The sequence below is a fragment of the Bubalus kerabau genome, chromosome 3, assembly GCF_029407905.1.
Source record: "Bubalus kerabau isolate K-KA32 ecotype Philippines breed swamp buffalo chromosome 3, PCC_UOA_SB_1v2, whole genome shotgun sequence".
In the NCBI taxonomy this organism is placed as follows: domain Eukaryota; kingdom Metazoa; phylum Chordata; class Mammalia; order Artiodactyla; family Bovidae; genus Bubalus; species Bubalus kerabau.
The window spans coordinates 27,830,441-27,851,997 of NC_073626.1; the positions used below are offsets into that span (position 1 = coordinate 27,830,441).

General features: G+C 43.5%; 1 protein-coding gene across 1 annotated transcript in view; it reads left to right on the plus strand.

Moving 5' to 3' along the window:
* The window catches only part of PKHD1 (PKHD1 ciliary IPT domain containing fibrocystin/polyductin), a 440,275-nt gene that overhangs the window by 14,646 nt on the left and 404,072 nt on the right, over positions 1-21,557 (plus strand). Inside the window, exons 6-18 of the mRNA XM_055574400.1 lie at positions 721-799; positions 2,769-2,843; positions 3,844-3,908; positions 4,421-4,460; positions 5,342-5,412; positions 6,895-6,996; positions 8,017-8,112; positions 12,577-12,718; positions 14,795-14,909; positions 15,903-16,181; positions 16,647-16,736; positions 16,830-16,920; positions 17,886-18,028. Coding sequence (XP_055430375.1) covers positions 721-799; positions 2,769-2,843; positions 3,844-3,908; positions 4,421-4,460; positions 5,342-5,412; positions 6,895-6,996; positions 8,017-8,112; positions 12,577-12,718; positions 14,795-14,909; positions 15,903-16,181; positions 16,647-16,736; positions 16,830-16,920; positions 17,886-18,028 — 1,388 coding nt within the window. The remainder of the gene's footprint in view (positions 1-720; positions 800-2,768; positions 2,844-3,843; positions 3,909-4,420; positions 4,461-5,341; positions 5,413-6,894; positions 6,997-8,016; positions 8,113-12,576; positions 12,719-14,794; positions 14,910-15,902; positions 16,182-16,646; positions 16,737-16,829; positions 16,921-17,885; positions 18,029-21,557) is intronic.

Genomic DNA, 21,557 nt, shown 5'->3' on the forward strand with positions numbered 1-21,557 from the left:
CGTAGAGGAGGCCCGGCTGAGACAGTCATCCCCATCAGTGAGCAAGGCAGTGCCAACTGTCTGTGGATCCCCATTCTGCCTGATGTTTGAACATAAGTATTTTTGTTGAATGAATAACATGTGCAGTGGCTCATTCTTTAAGCCAGGGCTCTGTTGCTCTCTCATGTCCTTCTTTCTGACTTCCTACCCGATCGGTTCATCCGTGACATTTATCTTTTGTACTCTGAGATACAGAAAAAAGTTTAGTATTTTTGAATATCCATCCAGATCGTGCGATATGAGCCTTGTCTTATCACATGTGTCCAGAGGAAAGTCACATGGAACACTCCCAAAGAATATTATTCTTAAATCCCGTGTGGGTGAGTGGTCTATACACAGCCAAGAGGGGAACAAGGCAGTGTATTTCAGCAGGCCCCTCCCTCCCTTCCTCCATCCCTCCCTCCCGGGGACTGAGGAAGCCCTGCTATTCCTTCTGCTCCATACCAAAGTGATAAAGTCTGCAATGGCAATGGTTGATTATTTTTGCTTCTTTGATTGATGACTGGGTCGTACCTGGTGATCCTTTCCTGTTGTACAATTTATAAAACTGTGTTAGTATTCTGAGTCATGACCAGTTTGGCCATTTTGAATAGAGATAACTGAAAAAAGAAATACAGTGTATGTTATATATTTAGAGTGTGAGCTGACTAGGTTAATTAAAAAATTTTTTTTTCCAAACAGGAAAGCTAATACATGTGTATGGCTGGATTATCACTGGAAGGTCAGAAACCTTTGATTTTGACGCTGAGTACATTGATAGGTAAGTGTGTGCTTGTTTCTGCGTTCGACCTGTTACAGCTATGCCGGATTGCTCCCTGAGACCGGCTTCCTTGATAGCAATAAATTGTGAGCAATTGGCACAGAACTGTTATTTTCCTCTTTGCAGTTTATGGTCCCTGGTGAGCTGGGCTTCAGCAAACTTGGCTAATGTAATTGCAACTGGTCGATTAAGTTGGTCCATTTATTTACTGACAACTAGTCACTCTGGGCACAGTGTGAGTTGGTCTGTAATTGCATCTGTGGATTTTCTTTCTTGATTCTTCCCCTTCCCCCTCTTGTTTCTCAGGCTGGAATAAATCCTTTATAACCATGTGTGAACCTGACCACTGTAACATCCTTGTTTGTTATCCATCTGTATATTTAGAAATTCTGTTAGTGTGATCAGAGGAAAATGTGGAAAATGTACAGAAAGCCATTGAGCTACTTTTAAATTTTATTTTATTGAAGTCTAGTTGATTTACAATGTTGTGTTAATTTCTGCTGTACAGCAAAGTGATTCAGTTTTTTGTCTATCTATATCTCTATATATTCTTTTTCATATTATTTTCCATTATGGTTTATCACAGGACACTGAATATATTTCCCTGTGCTATACAATATGGCCTTATTGTTTATCCATCCTATTAGTATATGTAATAGTTTGCATCTGTTAATCCCAAGCTCCCGATCCTGTCTTCCTCCTCTTCTCCTCCCCCTTAGCAACCGCAAGGCTGTTCTCTATGTCTGTGAGTCTTTCTGTTTTGAAGATAAGTTCATTTGCGTCATATTCTAGTTTCCACATATGAGTGATGTCATATGGTGTTTGTGCAAGCAATTGAGTTTTTAATATTTGGGGGGAATGATTAGGGCTTCTCTAGTAGCTTCGTGGTAAAGAATCTGCCTGCCAAGCAGGAGACATGGGTTTGATCCCTGGGTCAGGAAGATCCCTTGGAGAAGGAAACAGCAACCTACTCCAATATTCTTGTCTGGGTGATTTGATGGACAGAGGACCTTAGTGGGTTTGCAAAGGGTTGGGTACATAGGATGCCAATGTGACTTTTTTCATTGGAGACTTTTAAAATAGAAAGTGATACTGGTGAATCCTTCATGCCAGGGAAGGGGGAGAACAGAACAGAAAGTGTTAAAGTTGAGATGTTCGTGAGAACCTCTAAGCAACTGTGGTTACTCAGCATGAAGCAGTTATAGTGAGAATTTATAAGGTAGAAGGACCACAACCTCATGAGATGCTCTGCTGAGGGATGCCACATAGTATGTCTAATTTTTCCTCTACCCCTTGGATAGAATGGGGGGATTTGTAGCATGTTCTGCTACAAATCTTTGATTTCGAAGTTGACTGTTTTCAGGATCTACATTTCTGGCATAAAATAATGGTCAGGGAATTCCCTGGCAGCCCAGTGGTTAGGACTCGGCACTTTTCACTGCTATGGCCACAGTTGGATCCCTAGTTAGGGAGCTAATATACAGCAAGCTATGCTGCGGCCTAATAATAATAATAATAATAATAGTCAACTTGTCTTGAGTGGAAATTACTCTTCCCATGGAGGCTTGAGGCCCCAGGTATGTCCCTGACAATATGCCATGCTCAGTACTTGGTCCCACCACAGCCTTGGTCTGGGATACTGTTTAGGAGGAACACAGGCGTACTCTCCTCAGTGGCTCTGTGTAGACCCAGTATAGTCAAGGGGGAGATGATGATGATTTTTCTGGAAGGGGTAGTGCTCCCTCACTGGTGTGAAAGTATGGGCCACAGATGAGTGTTATGCACCCTGCCCTAGGGTTGAGGGTCTGATTTAGCATCTCCCCAGGGGACAGTCCCCAGGCACCTGCACTAATGCCCCATAAGTTAAGAGATGAATGTTCACAATAGTGTTTCCTCTGAGGTTTTCCAGAAATGTTTGTGGAGAGCACTCCCTCTTGACTTGTGTCTGTTGTTCCCCTTTTGTATCCAGTCCGCTGATTTTGGAAGCTCAGGGAGACCAATGGATCACTCCTTGCTCTCTTGTAAACAGACAGACGGGATCCCGGTGAGTATCTTTCTTGCCAATATCTATGTTTTTAGGCTCTCCCACGTGGGCATAGCACACACATAAACATCTATTTTTAATTTAAAGCACCCATGCCTGTTGACTGCCTTATCTTTAGACTTCCTAGAAATGGCACAGTCATCGATTCACAATGCAACCTGAAGTGGGTTCAGAAAGCTTTCTTGAAAAGACAGGTAGCTAATAATAAGCGCTTACTGCATGAACACTTTCACATTGAAGGCAGCCAGTAACCTTGTAAGTACATACAGCTCTTAGTCTCACTTTACAGATTTGGGAGCTGAGGCACAGAGAGGTTAAGTAATTGCCCAGAGTCTCACTACGAGCAAGTGGCAGAGCTGGGATTTGAACCTGGGTCCACTCACTAGCCTCCGGAGTTCATCCTGTTAACCACTGTACTATATCCAGAGTTCATCCTCTCACCCACTGTACTGTATCGACTAGCCAGAGGAAAAAAACACTAAAGTTTCAATTGTTCAATTGTTTATTTATTACAAGGAAAATTTAGAAAATGAGTATCTATGTGCTTACTTTTCAGATAATCAACATTTTGCTGGCTTTTTCAAATCACTCGGGACTGAGTGGGTTAACCTTCTGTACCCTATGACTTAGCTTTTTGGGACTAGTGTTTATAAGAGGCAAATTGTATAATGTGATTTCTTCCTGGTATCTTTCATTTGTTTGCTCAGAATTTTCCTGTTTCAGGTTCATACTTGCTAATAGACTTTTTTTGGGGGGAGGGTGATAATGATCTTGCTGTCCTTGTCATAAAACAGACTTTGGAAAGAAACAACCCAATGGAGGTAAGGAGTATGTTAAATTTTGTCTCTCACACTATGTGTTTGACTGGTAGTGTACGTATTGATGATAACTCTAGTTATAATTTTATTTTGTTTTATAACTTTCCTGGGTAAAGAACCAGAGCTTCTGAAGTGAATAGCCAGGTAATTCTTATCTCTTACCTTTTCCTGTTTTTCCCTAGCTATCCTATTCAGGAAGACCATGGTCTTGGGACTCTGCAGTGTCGTGTGGAAGGCAACTACATTGGTCTGTTTGAGAAGTAACAGAATTTTAAAGTCTTACCCATCTGTGTCTCTGTGTCCGGAAAAAAACTATTCCAAGAATTGGTTCTCCTGAGGATGATACTAATAATTACCATTTGTTGAGAATTCTCTGAGAGACGCTCTAGGAAGCAGCTTAAATATAAACTAAATTAATCCTCACACATGCACCTGTGAGGCTGTGGTGGGATTGTTCTTGCTTTGTAGGTGAGAAAGTTGAAGCTAGTAACCAGCGGAGCAGGATTTATCCTTCTTGGTCTAACTCCAAGCTAGTTCTTAGCTGCTCTATTGCTATTACATTTATCCTTGTATTGTTAGACATTGCCACTGCTGATGCAATGTGAGTCTGGAACGTGTTTATTTCAAGCACTGTTAGAGACATTAAGGTGCGGGTGGTACCTTGGTGCCTGCTGGACTTCTTGGCTTTATGATAGCAATGTCCTGGCTCATGTAGTTCATGCAGGTTCCTGTATTAATGCTTGTTTCTGTTTGTTACAGGCTCCCAGAATGTTAGTTTCTCAGTATTTAACAAAGGAAAGTAAGTAACTGGGAGGAAGCAAATTTATTTTTATCTTACATTATCTACTCTCTTGTCTTGCTTAGTTTTCTTTAACCTTTTATACTGGAAAATTTCAAATGTATACAAACAGCAGTGCAATAAATCTCCAGGTACCTACTTGATTCTTTTTTTACACCTGAGTGAATATAAATGTGTCCTGTGCACTCATCTTGAAGTGATATAAATGTTTCAATGGGATAAAGATATAGAATTTGGGGAATTACTTCTTAAGTAATCTCATAATACTGGAATTTTAAAACAGTACATAGTTCCATAAAGTGCTTTGTGTCATTTCAGGAAATGACTTCTTTAAGATGGAAAGGGTCCAAATTTTATAGAACTCAGGAGAGAGAAATATGGAGTCTGGATTTCTGCTTGCCTTACCTCATGTTCTGACACTATGTACTTTTCAGTGTTTCCTGAAAAGGGCATTGCCTAGCTGATATTAATTTCATTGTGTAGATAATAACACATGACCTACAGCTACTCAGCTCAACAGAGGGAGATTTGCTCTTTGTGTCTCTGTCTCTTTTTTTAGGAAGGAATAAAACTAGCATCTATTGACTACCTCCCACGGGCCAATTCCACACCAAGCCCTTTCACATTCATTATTCCGTTTAATGCTAGTCACACTCTGTAAAGTAGGTATTATTATTCCCATGTAATATTCTAGATCAGAAAACAAACTTTGCCCCATTGGTATTCTCTAGTCATCAAAAGGAGCCGGTATCTAAACATTTTAAAGATCACTAAAAGTTAGTGATCTTCTTTCAAGCAGTCAGTCTAAAAAATGAAATCCCAGATGCAATTTTCATCCAAAACACAATTTTGTGTTTTCCTTTTTTTTTCTTTTTCTGGAGGTCAGTGATACACAAGGAAGCATGGCTGGTCAGTGCGAAGCAAGACCTTTTTCTGTACCAGACGTACTCAGGTACCATTTTCCTTCATGGTATTTCTCGCCCCTTCCTTCACACCACCCTGGATCTTGAACTCTCTGCCTTCCTCTGGCCATTTCTCTATGATCATTAACACCTAAAGCTTTCCCTGCAGTCATTGATGGCCCTTTGGTTTTGTGTGAGACTATGTTCCTTGTTGAGTGTTGACTTTAGTTCCTATATTAAATTTTTGAATATTAAATTTAATGTTTATTTATTAATTATTAAAATTAAATTCAAAGTAAAAATAAAATATTAAAAGAGGCTTTGTCATGGATTTTTATATAAAATCTAGGGATATAGACTGAGTAAAAGAAAGGGGAATCATCCTTATTGTATGTTCTAAAAGAATAACAGAAAAGAGATGGTGCTTAAAAATCTAAAAGCACATCTTTGTAGTTACTTTAGCATCTCACCTCTGAGTATTCATTCAAGGATTTATGATTTGCTGATACAGATGCTAAGTTTGTGTTGCTATCTGATGAGTATACAAAAAAGGCAAAATCTGAAAAACTGGAAACTTGCATGGAATTGTGAACTCAGTCCAGGAATAGAAAGCTGACTACTGAAAATGAGTGCTAGCTTCTCAAGTTGAGTACAATCTCAAAACCACTGAAAAGTTGTGAGGCTGATTCAAATCCCAGAGGCAGCAGAAATCTACCTTTGCCAAAAGTGCAAGAAATTTCCTAAGTGAAGGGGTCGATGCCATTCACTCTGTAGGTGGCCTACCTCCGTCAAAGCTGGATTTTTTGACCCTTGCTTTTGTTTTGGAGTGGTAACCACTCGTAATTAGCCTCTTTGTACCTTCAATTAATCAGAGAACATGACTACTTGTTCCCTTTGAGGGGATGAAACTTAGAACTCTCAAAGTTTGATCATAGGAGGGGAAAAGATCAGAAAAAGTTAAATTCCTGGGGACTTGTGGCATATGACAGTGTAACTCATTCTTTTGCTTAGAGCAAATCACAGACTCATATGTGTAAGCTGAGACCTTGACCAATGCATGTGGAGTTGAGGCCTCTATAAAGTATAACCTATTGTTCTGTGATGTATAAATAGGGTCCTTGAAGTAAGGAGACAGATGTCCTAAGAAAGCCTCATGGTATGCAGGGATTTTTGCTGATAGCATGAGCAACCATGGGGAAACTCATGGGAAAAGCTGCAATTCCCACTCTTTTCAAATATTGATCCTGTATAGTGGCTCAGACGGTAAAGAATCTGCCTGCGGTGCAGGAGACACAAGAGATGTGGGTTCGATCCTTGGGTTGGGAAGATCCCCTGGAGAAGGACATGGCAACCCACTCTAGTATTCTTGCCTGGAAAATCCCATGCACAGAGGAACCTAGTGGGCTACAGTCCATGGGGTCACAAAGAATTCGATAGGACTTAGTGACTCAACAGCAGCAACATGATTATATTATTATTTGGGTCACATCCTGGATTATATTTGGAAACTTACTTTTCTTTTCCTCTTGCAGAAATACTATCTGTGTTTCCAGAAACCGGGAGCCTTGGGGGAAGAACAGACATCACAATTACAGGAGATTTCTTTGACAACCCTGCCCAGGTTACCATTGCAGGTAAGTTGAAATGACTGAAAAGAGTTCATACTTGAATGCTGTAGGATATTATATATCTCTTTTGGTCTGGAGAGGGTGGAAGGGAAGCAATCTTTGCCTCTTCTGACTCCTCCTGTTACCCTGTTCCACGGTCTTTGTCCTATGTTTGGTTGAGACTGGGAAAAGGAGGGGATTTTGGTCTTGCAGCTCTGCAAACATGTAACAGAATGCCCTGTTGCAGATACACTCACAAATCAGAGCAAGTTCCTTTGGTGTCCCCATCTGGGGAGGGAAGAGAAGCAAGGGCACAGCTCCTTTTCACAAAAGTATTTCTTTTAAGGGCTTCCCTGGCGGCTCAGATGGTAAAGAACCTGTCTGCACTGCAGGAGACCAGGGCTCAATCCCTGAGTTGGGAAGATCCCTTGGAGAAGGGAATGGTTACCCACTCCAGTATTCTTCCCTGAAGAATTCCATGGATAGAGAAGCCTGGTGGGCTACAGTCCATGGGGTCCCAAAGAGTGGGACATGACTGAGTGACTAACATTTTTACTTTTTTCACTTTTCACTCCTTCTAAAAGGCAACCTCATTCCCTCCTCCTTAGCCCTGTTTGTAGGAATAAGCAGGAGTGGGTGGGCATTTGTTACACCAATTCTTCTGGAATGCCCCCTGGGCAAATGCTTTTGTGAAACCTGCCTAGAACCCTTTGTTCTGCCTGATGGGATGCTCTTCTAGCTGGTGACACCAAGGATACTGGACGATGTTTTCACACTCTCCTGTCACAGTTCCCTTCCCTAGCTCGGTCATCTCCACGGAACGGCATGGCTGGCATTGCTTTCTTCCTGATCGTTCTAAGTGGCCTGTGTTCCACTGCTCTGCATTCTCTCTTTCTTGTCTCCTCCCACAACTTTCTCTCTACTCTCCACTTCCGGCCTTTTGCCCTGCAACAGGAGCCTGTCTACTTTAGTGTGGTCCTCTGGCCACATCTGTATCTCCATTGATATTGCTGCTGAGATCTGTATCTAATTTAAATTTCCCCTCAGGCATTCCGTGTGATATTAGACATGTGTCTCCCAGGAGGATTGAGTGTACCACCAGGGCCCCGAGTAAAGGTGCAAGGCTCTCTGCTCCTCAGGCAGGTAAGGAAGTCGCCTCGGTGACATTTTTTAACCACAAGGGGCAGGAAGTGGAAAGGAAGGTGTTTGAATCTGGTCTCAGCTGTTTGATTGGCTGCTCAGTGAGTCCTGCATCATGGATCAGAGCTTTACTTTCAGAGGTATTCTTAGCTTTACTCAGATGCTTGGCAACACCCGGCACTCCTAGCCCTAGGGGTTCAGTGGAAACCACGATCCAGGACGTGTAACTGACATCAAGACGTTCCCATAGTGATTGGTGGAAAAGCCTGAGCTGCCTCCTCCATGCTCTGGGTCAGCCGCACTCCAGTTCATGCTCTAAGAAGACAGAGCAACAGACTGCTTCTTCTATGCTCATAGGACGGTTAGATGAGGCAGAGAGTGGGGTGTAACGGGGTGCATTTAAATGTTGTTTCTTTGCCCTTGTGGGCACTGTCTGTTAGTCTGAAAAGTAGAGAGGTATTGTGAGGGGGCCACCAGAAACAGAGGGGGCAGGGGGGCAGGTTCCACCTGTCCTTTTTTACTCTTTATTTATTTTTGGCTGGATCTTCGTTGCTGCACATGAGCTTTCTTCGTTGTAGCGCACGGGCTTCTCACTGTAGCGGCTTCTCTTGTGAAGCACAGGCTCTAGACGCATAGGCTTCAGTAGTTGTGGCACACTGGCTTAGTTGCCCCATGGCATGTGGGATCTTCTAGGACCAAGGATCGAACCCATGTATCCTGAATTGCAAGGCGGATTCTTAACCACTGGACCACCAGGAAAGTCCACCTTCTGTGTTTAAACCTCCTACCCCATGTCTACAAATTGCAAGTTGCACCAGGGAAGCACTTTTCTGGGAAGCATTAGAACAGGACCTCAGGTGTAGTTAGGGATGAAGGGTAGTTGGTGTCTGGAGTCCTACATGCCCCACAGGGGCTGACTTCACAGTTAAAGAACAGGCAGGGGAGTTTATCTCCTGAGTCTCATCGAGGGGAAAACTCTCTAAAGAAAGGCCATTCGGGTGTAAAAACTCATTCAAAGCTTAGGCTGGGCATTCTCCAGGTCCCTGATCTGTGGTCTTTACTCAGGGAAAGCTCTAATCCAAGGTAACAAATGACTATATGAAGCAAGTGATGGAGAAAATGTGAGTCTGAATTCAGGGAATAGAGAGTCTGATTCCTATCACAGCGGTTCCTGCTGGAAGCTACCAGGGTCATGGTAGGGGAATTTCCTGAGTGCTGCTGATTTTTTTAACTTGAGGAAGTAATTTTTATTGTATTTCTAGGCTTCCTTATTACATTTAGCAGGCAAGTTTGAAGAATGTTGCTCTAAAATAAGATCAAAAGAATTTAAAGTGTACATTATAAATAAAATGTATATAGAAAACATAATGTGGCAGTTCTGGATGGTTGACAATGTCCTTTATACAATGCTTTTGGAATTTCTTTTATGGAAGAGTAATAGGGGTGGGGTGGACAGGCAGCTGTTAACATTCGATCGTTAGCTCTAGACAGGCAGATCACAGTCTCCTCCCCAGGGCCCTCCAGGCTGTCTGGTCTCAGGCTGGCGGGTGAGCTGGGGGTCTCAGGGACAGGATGAGGGCTGTGTCCTGCAGAGCTCCCGAGCCCTCACCCCAGCCTCCCACTGACCGGCGCAGGTCTTGAGTCAAGGACGGCTTCTCCCCTTATGTCTGCCTCTGCGACCTAATGGTGGCAGGGGTCTCCATGGGTTGCAGTTCATGGGATGTAGCCCTGATTTGGGCGGCCTGAGGATCCTGAGGGGCAGCTGGAGTCCTCTGTCATGGTGACTGGGTAAGGTCTGGACACCTGAGGGCACCGCCAGCTGAGAGCTGCCTCCTCAGCTGGGCTGGGCACTGGCAGGAGGACCCAAACTTGAGTGCTGGCCATACATTCCCTGGGCAGGGTAACCAGCACCTGCAGGGACCCCCCTCCTCTTAACTAGGACCTGGATCTCAGAGGGTGAAGGTTGAGCCTTCTTGGGACCTTGCCCTTTCTTGTCAGAACAGAGACTAACATTTGTTTTGGTGGAGATTGAAACATTATGGCCTGACCTCAAGAACAAAAGATCTGACACCTAGAAATTTGCAGCAACTAATAACGCCCCTCCCTCACCTTCCCTATAAAAGGACTTTGCTGAAAAGCTTTCATGGAGCTTGGGTTTTTTTTAAAGTCATGAGCCACTCTTCTTGCATGGCTCTGCAGTAAACCTTTCTCTGCTCCAGGCTCCGATGTTTTGGTATTGTTTTGCCTCAGTGCGTGTCGGGCACACAGCCCTGTGTTGGGTAATAATGAGTAATAATTCATGCATTGGGTAACAGGACAAATGATCCTGTCTTGCAGCTGTTCTCAGTAGCAGGCGTGGGGCACTTGGCAGTGTTCGGTCCTTACAACTGGGATGGCGGTGCTACTGACCTCTAGTGGGTAGAGGCTGGAAGTGCTGCTAAACATCCTTCAGTGCTCTGTACAGCCCTTAAAACGCATTGCAGGCAGCACCAGGGAAGCCCCCCAACGGAGTTATTCAGCCCCAAATATCAATACTGCTGAGCCTGAGAAACCTCAAATAGTACATTAAAATATGCTGTTATTTTTCTGCTTATCCCTTATCTGTTTCCCCTTTTTAGGATTTAACAGGGAATAAAACAGGAATTAAAAATAATAATAACAGCCCTAGCTATCCTTTCCTGAGTACTTATATTTCCGGCTCTTTGTGTATATATTTTAAGCTCCCTTAGTCTTTTTCCCTCCAGAGTTGCCAAACTGACTTTACTTCTCCCCATAGCTTTATTGAGATATAATTGCTGTGTAACTCAGCTCCCTTAGTCTTTAGAGCAGTTTCTCTGTTTACTATTGACCCCATTTTGATGCAGGAGAAAATGAAGATGTGAAGCAGTTTGCTCAAAGCTGCCCATCAAGTAAGTGGTAGAGCTGGACTCTGAACCCACCCATGGGTGATTCCAGAGCTTTTACCGTCAACCCAATTAGTAGCCAGTATCGGAGAAGGCAATGGCACCCCACTCCAGTACTCTTGCCTGGAAAATCCCATGGATGGAGGAGCCTGGTAGGCTGCAGTCCATGGGGTCGCTAAGAGTCATACACGACTGAGCGACTTCCCTTTCACTTTTCACTTTCAAGCATTGGAGAAGGAAATGGCAACCCACTCCAGTGTTCTTGCCTGGAGAATCCCAGGGATGGGGGAGCCTGGTGGGCTACCGTCTATGGGGTTGCACAGAGTCAGACATGACTGAAGTGACTTAGCAGCATTGATAACACAAAGCAGTATATTAAAAAGCAGAGACATTACTTTGTTGACAAAGGTCTGTCTAGTCAAAGCTATGGTTTTTCCAATAGTCATGTATGGATGTGAGAGTTAGACTATAAAGAAAGCTGAGTGCCAAAGAATTGATGCTTTTGAACTGTGGTGTTGAAGAAGGCTCTTGAGAGTCCCTTGGACAGCAAGGAGATCAAACCAGTCAATCCTAAAGGAAGTCAGTCCTGAATATTCACTGGAAGGACTGATGCTGAAGCTGAAGCTCCAATACTTTGGCCACCTGATGTGAAGAACTGACTCACTGGAAAAGACCCTGATGCTGGGAAAGATTGAAGGCAGGAGGAGAAAGGGATGACAGAGGATGAGATGGTTGGATGGCATCACTGACTCAATGGACATGAGTTTGAGCAAGCTCTGGGAGTTGGTGATGGACAGGGAAGCCTGGCGTGCTACAGTCCATAGGGTCACAAAGAGTTGGACATGACTGAGCAACTGAACTGAACTGACTGATCACACATATGTCTTTGGTCTCAGGGTTTTGTTTTTTTTTTTCAATATAAAACACAAATAAATAGATGACATTTAGAATGTTATGTAATGGCAGCCTGTCACATGATTTGCTGCATGTTCACAGACTGAGGTCAGGACTCATGAAAAATGTGAGGATTGCCAATTTTCTGGGACAAAGAGGGTTTAGGGAATAGAGTTCTCATGACATTAAAAGTGCACTGAAGTGCACTCCTGGCTTCACAAGCCTTTGTTTGCTTTTTCACATTTTTCTCTTATCTGGACACTCCCATTAAAAAGCACTTCTTTGTTTTTTATGGTCCTCTGAGAAGATGCCCCCTTACTGCTCCTTGTCAGGTGTCTCTTTCTCAGAGGCTGAATTCTTACACCTAGCAGTAGTTTCCACCTTCTAGAACATTTGTATTATCTTTTTTATTTTGGGGGGTATTCTTTCACTTTTATTTGTTAGGGTAAAGTTGCTTTACAATGTTGTGTAAGTTTCTGCTGTACACCAAAGTGAATCAGCTCTATGTATAATCTTTATAATGTCTCACATGATTACTCCATCTGGGTCTCAATTGACTCACCTTCTAAATCGTTCCTGTATCATCTTCATCCTGAATCTGTAGTCAAGAAGTTCCCCCGCTTGGGGGAGAAACCCCCTCTGATGTTTATGAGGCATACGTGTCTTACAGGCAATCGAGGGCTTCTCTTTGAAGTTGGAGATGCTTCTGAGGACTTGGACCTGACTGAAGCCACCCCTGGGTACAGTTGGCAGATCGTCCCTAATGCCAGTTCTCCATCTGGATTTTGGTCAAAGGAAGGGCAACCTTTCAGGTATGTTTGTAGGAAAAGTGGATGTCCAGATCACAAGTGAATCTACTGGCCTGGGTGAGGCTGGGAGACAGATGAGTAAGCAATGAGATTTCTGGGGGAAAATGTAAAGTATTTACTAACTCAGCAGCCACAAATTTTGATCACTGTTCTCAGCCGGTATTGGTTATGTTCATGGACCACAGGCCCTTTATGCGTACATGCTAAATTTTGATCAATGAGTAAAATACATATGTTGTACAGCTTAGTTTGAAATCTGCTTTGGGGAGGACTATTCATCAGAATATTTAGCTGGGTAGGCTTGGAAGCTTGGTAAAGAGCAGGGCAAAACTTCCTGTAGGAATGTGGTTAAGAGATAAAACCAATATCTGGATGATGCTAAAGAAAGACTCAAACAGTTGCCCTTTGCGCATATGAGGGAGCAGAGGCTGGGCAGCCAACAGCTCTGTGGGAACAATTATCCAGTGCTTTAGGTCAACCAGATGGCTGGTGCAGAGCAGGGGTAAGCTCCTGTGGGCCTGGGGGACATTGTTTTCTACAGCAGTGACTGCAGTGTGGTAAAGTTTCCCGGGTTAGTTTAGATTTGTCTTTTTGATCCCTTCAAGGATGTGGCCAGAATTTCTCATTATTTTAATGTGGGCTTAAAAATGTAGAAAATAAGAGAACTGTGGAGACATAGCATGCTCTAAGCTTGTATATAGGTGTGATGGATCTCTTCTTTCTTTGAAACTCTCCTCAGAGAGGTTGGTTATGACTCCTGTGTCTGAATTCTGTGCTAAGTCACTTTAGTCGTGTCCAACTCTTTGCGACCCTATGAACTGTAGCCTGTAAGGCTCCTCTGTCTGTGGGATTCTCCAGGCAAGAATATTGGAGTGGGTTGCCATGTCCTCCTCCAGGGGATCTTTCCCACCCAGAGATCGAACCTGTGTCTCTTACGTCTCCTGCATTTGCAGGCGGGTGAATTCTCGTCAATCTGTAACCTCTTTCAAGGATTTGACTGTTCTTATCTTGGCTGTGCAGCATAGCATGTGGGATCTTAGGTCCTCAACCAGGGATCAAACCCATGTCCCCTGCAGTGGAAGTGCAAAGTCTTAACCACTGGACCACTAGGGAAGTCTCTTGGCCATTTTAAAGGTTAATTCAGTTGTGAAAAGGAAGGCTTTGTTCTCTGTTCATTGAATTTCAGACATTGAAGGAACCAAGTAGGGAAGGAAATCTGATCAGAGTTAAGTTTCTATTGTCTTGAAAGTCTTACTAATTAGATATATAACCACCAGGATATGGTTTTAGAGTGGCAATAAATAGTGTGTGTGTGTGTTTGATGGCACCTAGTACTGTAGCTTTGTTATAGTTTCTGAGGACCATAAATAATGTTCCAAAGAAAATCTTTCAGCTATATTCAGTGTGTGTGGGGGCATCAAGGAGAGTCCCACCTCAATAGATAAAAGAACATTTTGATTATTTGGTATGACATGTAGGTTTCTCTCTGCCATTTCAAGGAGCCCCAAACCAGAGAACAACTCTTTCTATTCTTTCTGGCATTCGTTTCTGTAAAATACAAAAATTTAAAATAAAACATTGGAATATTTATTAATATGATAATGATGGAACTTTAGTTATTTTCAAAGCTATTCTCAGAAAATATTCTCTGTATTCTTCATATGTAAATCAAATCAGAGAAAACTCTGATTGAAGATCTCTATTTCTAATAATGAGAATGATACTTACTATTGATTGAATGCTAACCATGTGCCAGACCCTGTACTGGCCATGTTTGGTAAGTGATCTCAGCTAAGCCCCCAGGTGACCCTATGCTGTGGCTACAGCATCTTTTCCCAAAGACGATGCAAGCTGCCTGGGGAGTCGTGCCAGTTTGAAGTGATGGGCTGAGATACTGAGCCCGACAGGCATCACAGGAAGAGATGCCTCCAGAGGGCTCTGGCCAGTCACAGGCATAAGAGTCAAGTGTTTCCTCCTCATTAACATAAAGACAAACAAAATCCAAGGGTTCCGTAGTTGGGTCAGTGATACTGGGCTTGGCTGCCCTCACTTCTTTCTCTGTGTTCCTCTGCTTTCCAGAGCACGGCTCAGTGGGTTCTTTGTGGCCCCAGAGACAAATAATTACACTTTCTGGATCCAGGCTGACAACCAGGCTTCTCTGTATTTCAGTTGGTCGGAGGACCTGAGGACCAAGGTATTCATCACCTTCTTGTTTTCCTTCTTCTTGTCCCCAGTCCCTCACTCATGAAAAAAAACACACCAAAAAAACCCAGTAAGTCAAAATGAAGGCTTTCATGGTCTATGGATAGTTGTAACACTCTGTTAAGCAACCAGAGACTTTAATTTTTTTTGGTGCGTGCATGTGTGTGTATGGGTTTTTTAAAATTAGAAATGTTAAAAAGTTGAGATATAATCTACATGATTTTACTTTTTGAAACAGAGCTTGCTGGTCATTATGCTACATACCTTGTTTCTAAACTTCACAGCATCTTGTGAGCTATGTCTCTTTATCTCCATTTTCCAGATGAGGACAATGAGGCTTAGAAGGCTTGTATGACCAATCCAGGGCCACTGGGGTGATAAAGAGGCATATTAAGAATTCAAATCCAGATTTGTCTGACTCAGAATTTGTTTTTACCACTGATTCTGGGTGTGGATGTAGCTAGTGTTATGCAGGAATTTTCTGGCCAGTTTTGAAGGATAAAATAAGTGTTTTAGCAAACAACCAAAATTACTTAATGCCATTGTCAAAGAAACACAGTATTTTCTCTCAAATAATGAATATGCTTCTATGAAATTACTTTGCTAGTTGGGTGGAGAAGCATCATAGATTTTGATGTGGTCAAGTCATTTAGGTTTCTCAAAGGGTGTCATATGATTTTACCCACAGCATCATGTAAAGTTAGGGTTTCTGGTTGGCTCTTCCAGGTTTACACATGGCCCATCCATCTCATCTGAATACTATGTGATTTAGACAGAGAGAGAGAGAGAGAGAGAGAGAGAGAGAGAGAGAGAGATGACTGGAGAGGCATGCATAGACTAGTCTTAGAAAGTTCAGGCTAACTTGTTGGAAAAGGCAGAACAGCCCCCAAGTCCCTTGTTAGTAGCTGTCTAGATGCTTTTTGCTTGAGAAAGAGAGGCCCAGAAGCTTCACAGTATCGGTCCTGATGTGTTTACTGGGGTGCAGGTGAAAATGGCCTCTATCAGGGTGGGCACTGCCGGCTGGTTTGACTCCTGGGAGCAGAATGGGAGTGACAAGACCCAGCAACAGAAGACCCCCAAGCTGGAGCTGCTTGGGGGAGCCAGGTACTACCTGGAAGCAGAGCATCGAGGGACAGCCCCCAGCAGTGGGGTGAGAATTGGTGTCCAGATCCACAACACCTGGCTGAATCCTGATGTGGTCAGCACATACCTCCGGGAGAAGCATCAGATCCGAGCTTGGGCCCAGAGACTTCCAGAAATCCAGGTCTGCCTGTGTTTTTTGTCCCATGGGGTTAGATTCAGGGGCTGAACTCTGCAAGGAATTTAGTGCTGGCTGGCTGGGAGCCAGGAGACTTGAGCCATAATGATAACTCTCCTACAAAAGAGATTGGACATCCATCCAATACAGTTGAGAGGATTTTTTTTAAAAGGAGTCTTACTATTGTGACGCCCTGATTCATGGACTTAGTTTTGGGTACCAAAGTCCTGGTAAATCTTCCTTTGGAAACGTATTCCTCAGAGAGGAAATAAGGTCCTCCTAACACTCACACCCATGTCTGCATGCCTGTGAGTGTATACATGTGTGATTTCACAGCTTTTTGACCCATTTAGGTCCTATTTCCTGGTGTACTGTCTATAGCAAGTCAGGGAAGTATGTCTTACGTTCCTAGATTGTCTTTTTGGCTCAATGAACACATATTCTTTAATTCTGTCTCTCTTGACTTTATAGATGCTGACTGTGTCTGGCATAGGGAACTTCTTCCTTACCTGGGACAACGTTTCTAGTCAGCCAATCCCGGCAAATGCCACAGCCTATCAGGTGGGCATTTTATTCACATAAGGAGAAGTGGGGGAACTAGAGGTAGTCTTTACGTCCATGGCATGAGCTCCTGGTCATTTTTCTTATTAATAGATTCAAACAGCCATTGAGGAGTTACTTGCAGTCAAATGCAAACTGGAACCCCTTTCAGCGAACATCTTACTCTGGCTGGGATTTGAACAAGGTATGATTCCTGGTTTGACAAATTCCGACCCTCTTCTTCACCCTTATCTTCTCTCTCTCTCTTTTAATGTAAACGGGGAACAATCTTCATTTCATCTCCAAGGTGACTCTGTTCATTCCATTGGAAACTGGATTTGGACACAGTGTTTAAGAGAGAGGCTGCATGTTTGGGAGGGAGCTGCTTGGTGTGGGAATCAGAGAAAGAAAGGACATCCCTTCCATGCTGTCAGGGGAGCAGAGAGTTGGAAACGAAGGATGCTGATGACTTAGGCTCAGGAGCTGCATCTCATGCCACAGGTGGGAAAGAGCAACCGATACAGGAGAGACAGCAGAACAGTGCAAATCTTGTTTAACTCAAATCACATCTCAAAGGAATTCTTGCATAATGCAGTAGTCTGAACTGTGCATAGTAACTTGTGTCAGTCGTGTCTGACTCTTTGCGACCCTATGAACTGAAGCCCGCCAGGCTCCTCTGTCTGTGTGATTCTCCAGCCAAGAATACTGGAGTGGGTTGCAGTTTCCTATGCCAGGGGATCTTCCCGACCGACCGATTGAACCAAGTCTCTTATGTCTTCTGCATTGGCAGATGGGTTCTTTACCACGTGGGAAGCCGAAGACGGTAGTCTAACATATTCCAAAAATGTGAGGATATGTTTTAGAAATCGTAAGGTGAACTAAGTTGCAGTCAACACGCCTTACCTCTTTGCTTCTCAATATTTTTTTTGTGTGTGTGGTACACATAGAAAATGATAATAGATTTTTAATGCTCTGGAGCAGACATAATGTATTTCTCATAGGTGGAGCCTTCGAGCTGGAGGGTGCTGGCCACCCCGAGCCCTGCCCAGCTTGCCCAAGGGCTAAGAGGCCGATGTCATGGAGAACCCATAACCCATTCCCTGCAGACATGTTTTGGAGCTCTGTTTGATAATTACTCCTGTCTTCCTATTTTATCTGAACTTCATCCAGGGTTAGAAGGTTCCACCTCTGATGGGCACCTCACCAGTGGGACAGAGCCCTTCTGCGGGAGGTTCAGTCTCCATCAGCCTCGACACCTTGCCCTGACACCTCCAGCTGCTCAGAAAGTCTACCGGCTAGATCAGTACACACACGTAAGTAGCAGCCATGGTGTTTGCAGGCCAGGTGGGTAGGGAGGGGTTGAAATTGTTCTCTGGGGTGGACAGTGGAGAAATAGAAGCACAAGGGAGTGGTTACCATGACTCACAAGCTGTTTCAGGCTGAGGTGCTAGGTTTTGGGTGTGAATGGACACCTTGGGTCCTCCATTAGCTAGTTGCTGCATAGAAATGCCTTTGTAATAACTGAGACCTATGGAAGCTTCTGGGCTTTCTAGGTGGCTTAGTGGTAAAGAATCCACCTGCCAATGCAGGAGACGTGGATTTGATCCCTGAGTTGGGAAGATCCCTTGGAGGAGGAAATGGAAGCCCGCTCCAGTATTCTTGCCTGGAGAGTCCCATGGACAGAGGAGCCTGGAGGGCTATAGTCCATGGAGTTGCAAAGAGTTGGAGTTGGATTAATGACAAAACAACAACAATGATGACATGGAAGTTTCCATATGCTTCAGTGTTTTCTTTGGTCTCCAGGTATGAGAGCAGACTCTCCACTCAGACTCTCTGGTTTTGAATTCTGACTCTATACCCTGCATGCCCTCTGTGTTTTATCTTAGTTTACTCATCTGAGAAATGGGTGATAACAGGTCTGCCTCTCAAGCTATGGAGGAAGAGTATATGAGGTAATCCAGTAAAGTGCTTGGGCAGCGGCTAGGACTTGTTTAAAGCTAGTTATTTTTTATTATTATTATTTATTTATTATTATTATTATTATTTATTATAATAACTAGCTTTAAACAAGTCCTAGCCGCTGCCCAAGCACTTTACTGGATTACCTCATATACTCTTCCTCCATAGCTTGAGAGGCAGACCTGTTATTATAGTTACTGTTATTATTGATGGATGGACTGACACATTCCTCCAGTACCTCATATCCTTTGCATCAATAGCTCTGTTCTTTGGGAACCAGTGTGAACCTTCCTGGGATAACTGAGCTCACGGCAGTGGTTTCAAGTCCTTTCTGAGTTAAAAAAGAGTGGGAGCTGGGACTAAACGGTTCAGGAAAGGGCAACACCCAACTTCCAGCCTTTCTTCTATAGCACAGGCACCCAGCAGATGGTGGTGGGGGTTTAGCCCACACTAGAGGCCTTGGAATATGGAATGAAGCAGGGCAAAGACTAATAGAGTTTTGCCAAGAAAATGCACTGGTCATAACAAACACCCTCTTCCAACAACACAAGAGAAGACTCTATACATGGACATCACCAGATGGCCAACACTGAAATCAAATTGATTATATTCTTTGCAGCCAGAGATGGAGAAGCTCTATACAGTCAACAAAAACAAGACCAGGAGCTGACTGTGGCTCAGATAATGAACTCCTTATTGCCAAATTCAGACTGAAATTGAAGAAAGTAGGGAAAACCACTAGACCATTCAGGTATGACCTAAATCAAATCCCTTATGATTATACAGTGGAAGTGAGAAATAGATTTAAGGGCCTAGATCTGATAGATAGAGTGCCTGATGAACCATGGACTGAGGTTCATGATGTTGTACAGGAGACAGGGATCAAGACCATCCCCATGGAAAAGAAATGCAAAAAAGAAAAATGGCTGTCTGGGGAGGCCTTACAAATAGCTGTGAAAAGAAGAGAAGCGAAAAGCAAAGGAGAAAAGGAAAGATATAAGCATCTGAATGCAGAGTTCCAAAGAATAGCAAGAAGAGATAAGAAAGCCTTCCCCAGTGATCAATGCAAAGAAATAGAGGAAAACAACAGAATGGGAAAGACTAGAGATCTCTTCAAGAAAATTAGAGATAGCAAGGGAACATTTCATGCAAAGATGGGCTCGATAAAGGACAGAAATGGTATGGACCTAACAGAAGCAGAAGATAATAAGAAGAGGTGGCAAGAATACACAGAAGAACTATACAAAAAAGATCTTCATGACCCAGATAATCACGATGGTGTGATCACTGACCTAGAGCCAGACATCCTGGAATGTGAAGTCAAGTGGGCCTTAGGAAGCATCACTACAAACAAAGCTAGTGGAGGTGATGGAATTCCAGTTGAGCTATTTCAAATCCTGAAAGATGATGCTGTGAAAGTGCTATACTCAATATGCCAGCAAATTTGGAAAACTCAGCAGTGGCCACAGGACTGGAAAAGGTCAGTTTTCATTCCAATCCCAAAGAAAGCCAATGCCAAAGAATGCTCAAACTACTGCACAATTGCACTCATCTCACATGCTAGTAAAGTAATGCTCAAAATTCTCCAAGCCAGGCTTCAGCAATACGTGAACCATGAACTTCCCGATGTTCAAGCTGGTTTTAGAAAAGGCAGAGGAACCAGAGATCAAATTGCCAACATCCACTGGATCATGGAAAAAGCAAGAGAGTTCCAGAAAAACATCTATTTTTGCTTTATTGACTATGCCAAAGCCTTTGACTGTGTGCATCACAATAAACTGTGGACAATTCTGAAAGAGATGGGAATACCAGACCACCTGACCTGCCTCTTGAGAAACCTGTATGCAGGTCAGGAAGCAACAGTTAGAACTGGACATAGAACAACAGACTGGTTCCAAATAGGAAAAGGAGTACGTCAAGGCTGTATATTGTCACCCTGCTTATTTAACTTATGTGCAGAGTACATCATGAGAAACGCTGGGCTGGAAGAAGCACAAGCTGGAATCAAGATTGCTGGGAGAAATATCAATAACCTCAGATATGCAGATGACACCACCCTTATGGCAGAAAGTGAAGAGGAACTAAAAAGCCTCTTGATGAAAGTGAAAGAGGAGAGTGAAAAAGTTGGCTTAAAGCTCAACATTCAGAAAACGAAGATCATGGCATCTGGTCCCATCACTTAATGGGAAATAGATGGGGAAACAGTGGAAACAGTGTCAGACTTTGTTTTTTTGGGCTCCAAAATCACTGCAGATGGTGACTGCAGCCATGAAATTAAAAGACGCTTACTCCTTGGAAGGAAAGTTATGACCAACCTAGATAGCATATTAAAAAGCAGAGACATTACTTTGCCAACAGAGGTCTGTCTAGTCAAGGCTATGGTTTTTCCTGTGGTCATGTATGAATGTGAGAGTTGGACTGTGAAGAAGGCTGAGTGCCGAAGAATTGATGCTTTTGAACTGTGGTGTTGGAGAAGATTCTTGAGAGTCCCTTGGACTGCAAGGAGATCCAACCAGTCCATTCTGAAGGAGATCAGCCCTGGGATTTCTTTGGAAGGAATGATGCTAAAGCTGAAACTCCAGTACTTTGGCCACCTCATGTGAAGAGTTGACTCATTGGGAAAGACTTTGATGCTGGGAGGGATTGGGGGCAGGAGGATAAGGGGACGACAGATGGCTGGATGGCATCACTGACTCGATGGACATGAGTCTGAGTGAACTCCGGGAGTTGGTGATGGACAGGGAGGCCTGGCGTGCTGTGATTCATGGGGTCGCAAAGAGTCAGACACGACTGAGCGACTGAACTGAACTGAACTGAGAGGCATTTTGGGTCATCACAACTGGGGAAGTGTTAGTGCCATCCAGTGGGTAGATTCTAGGAAAG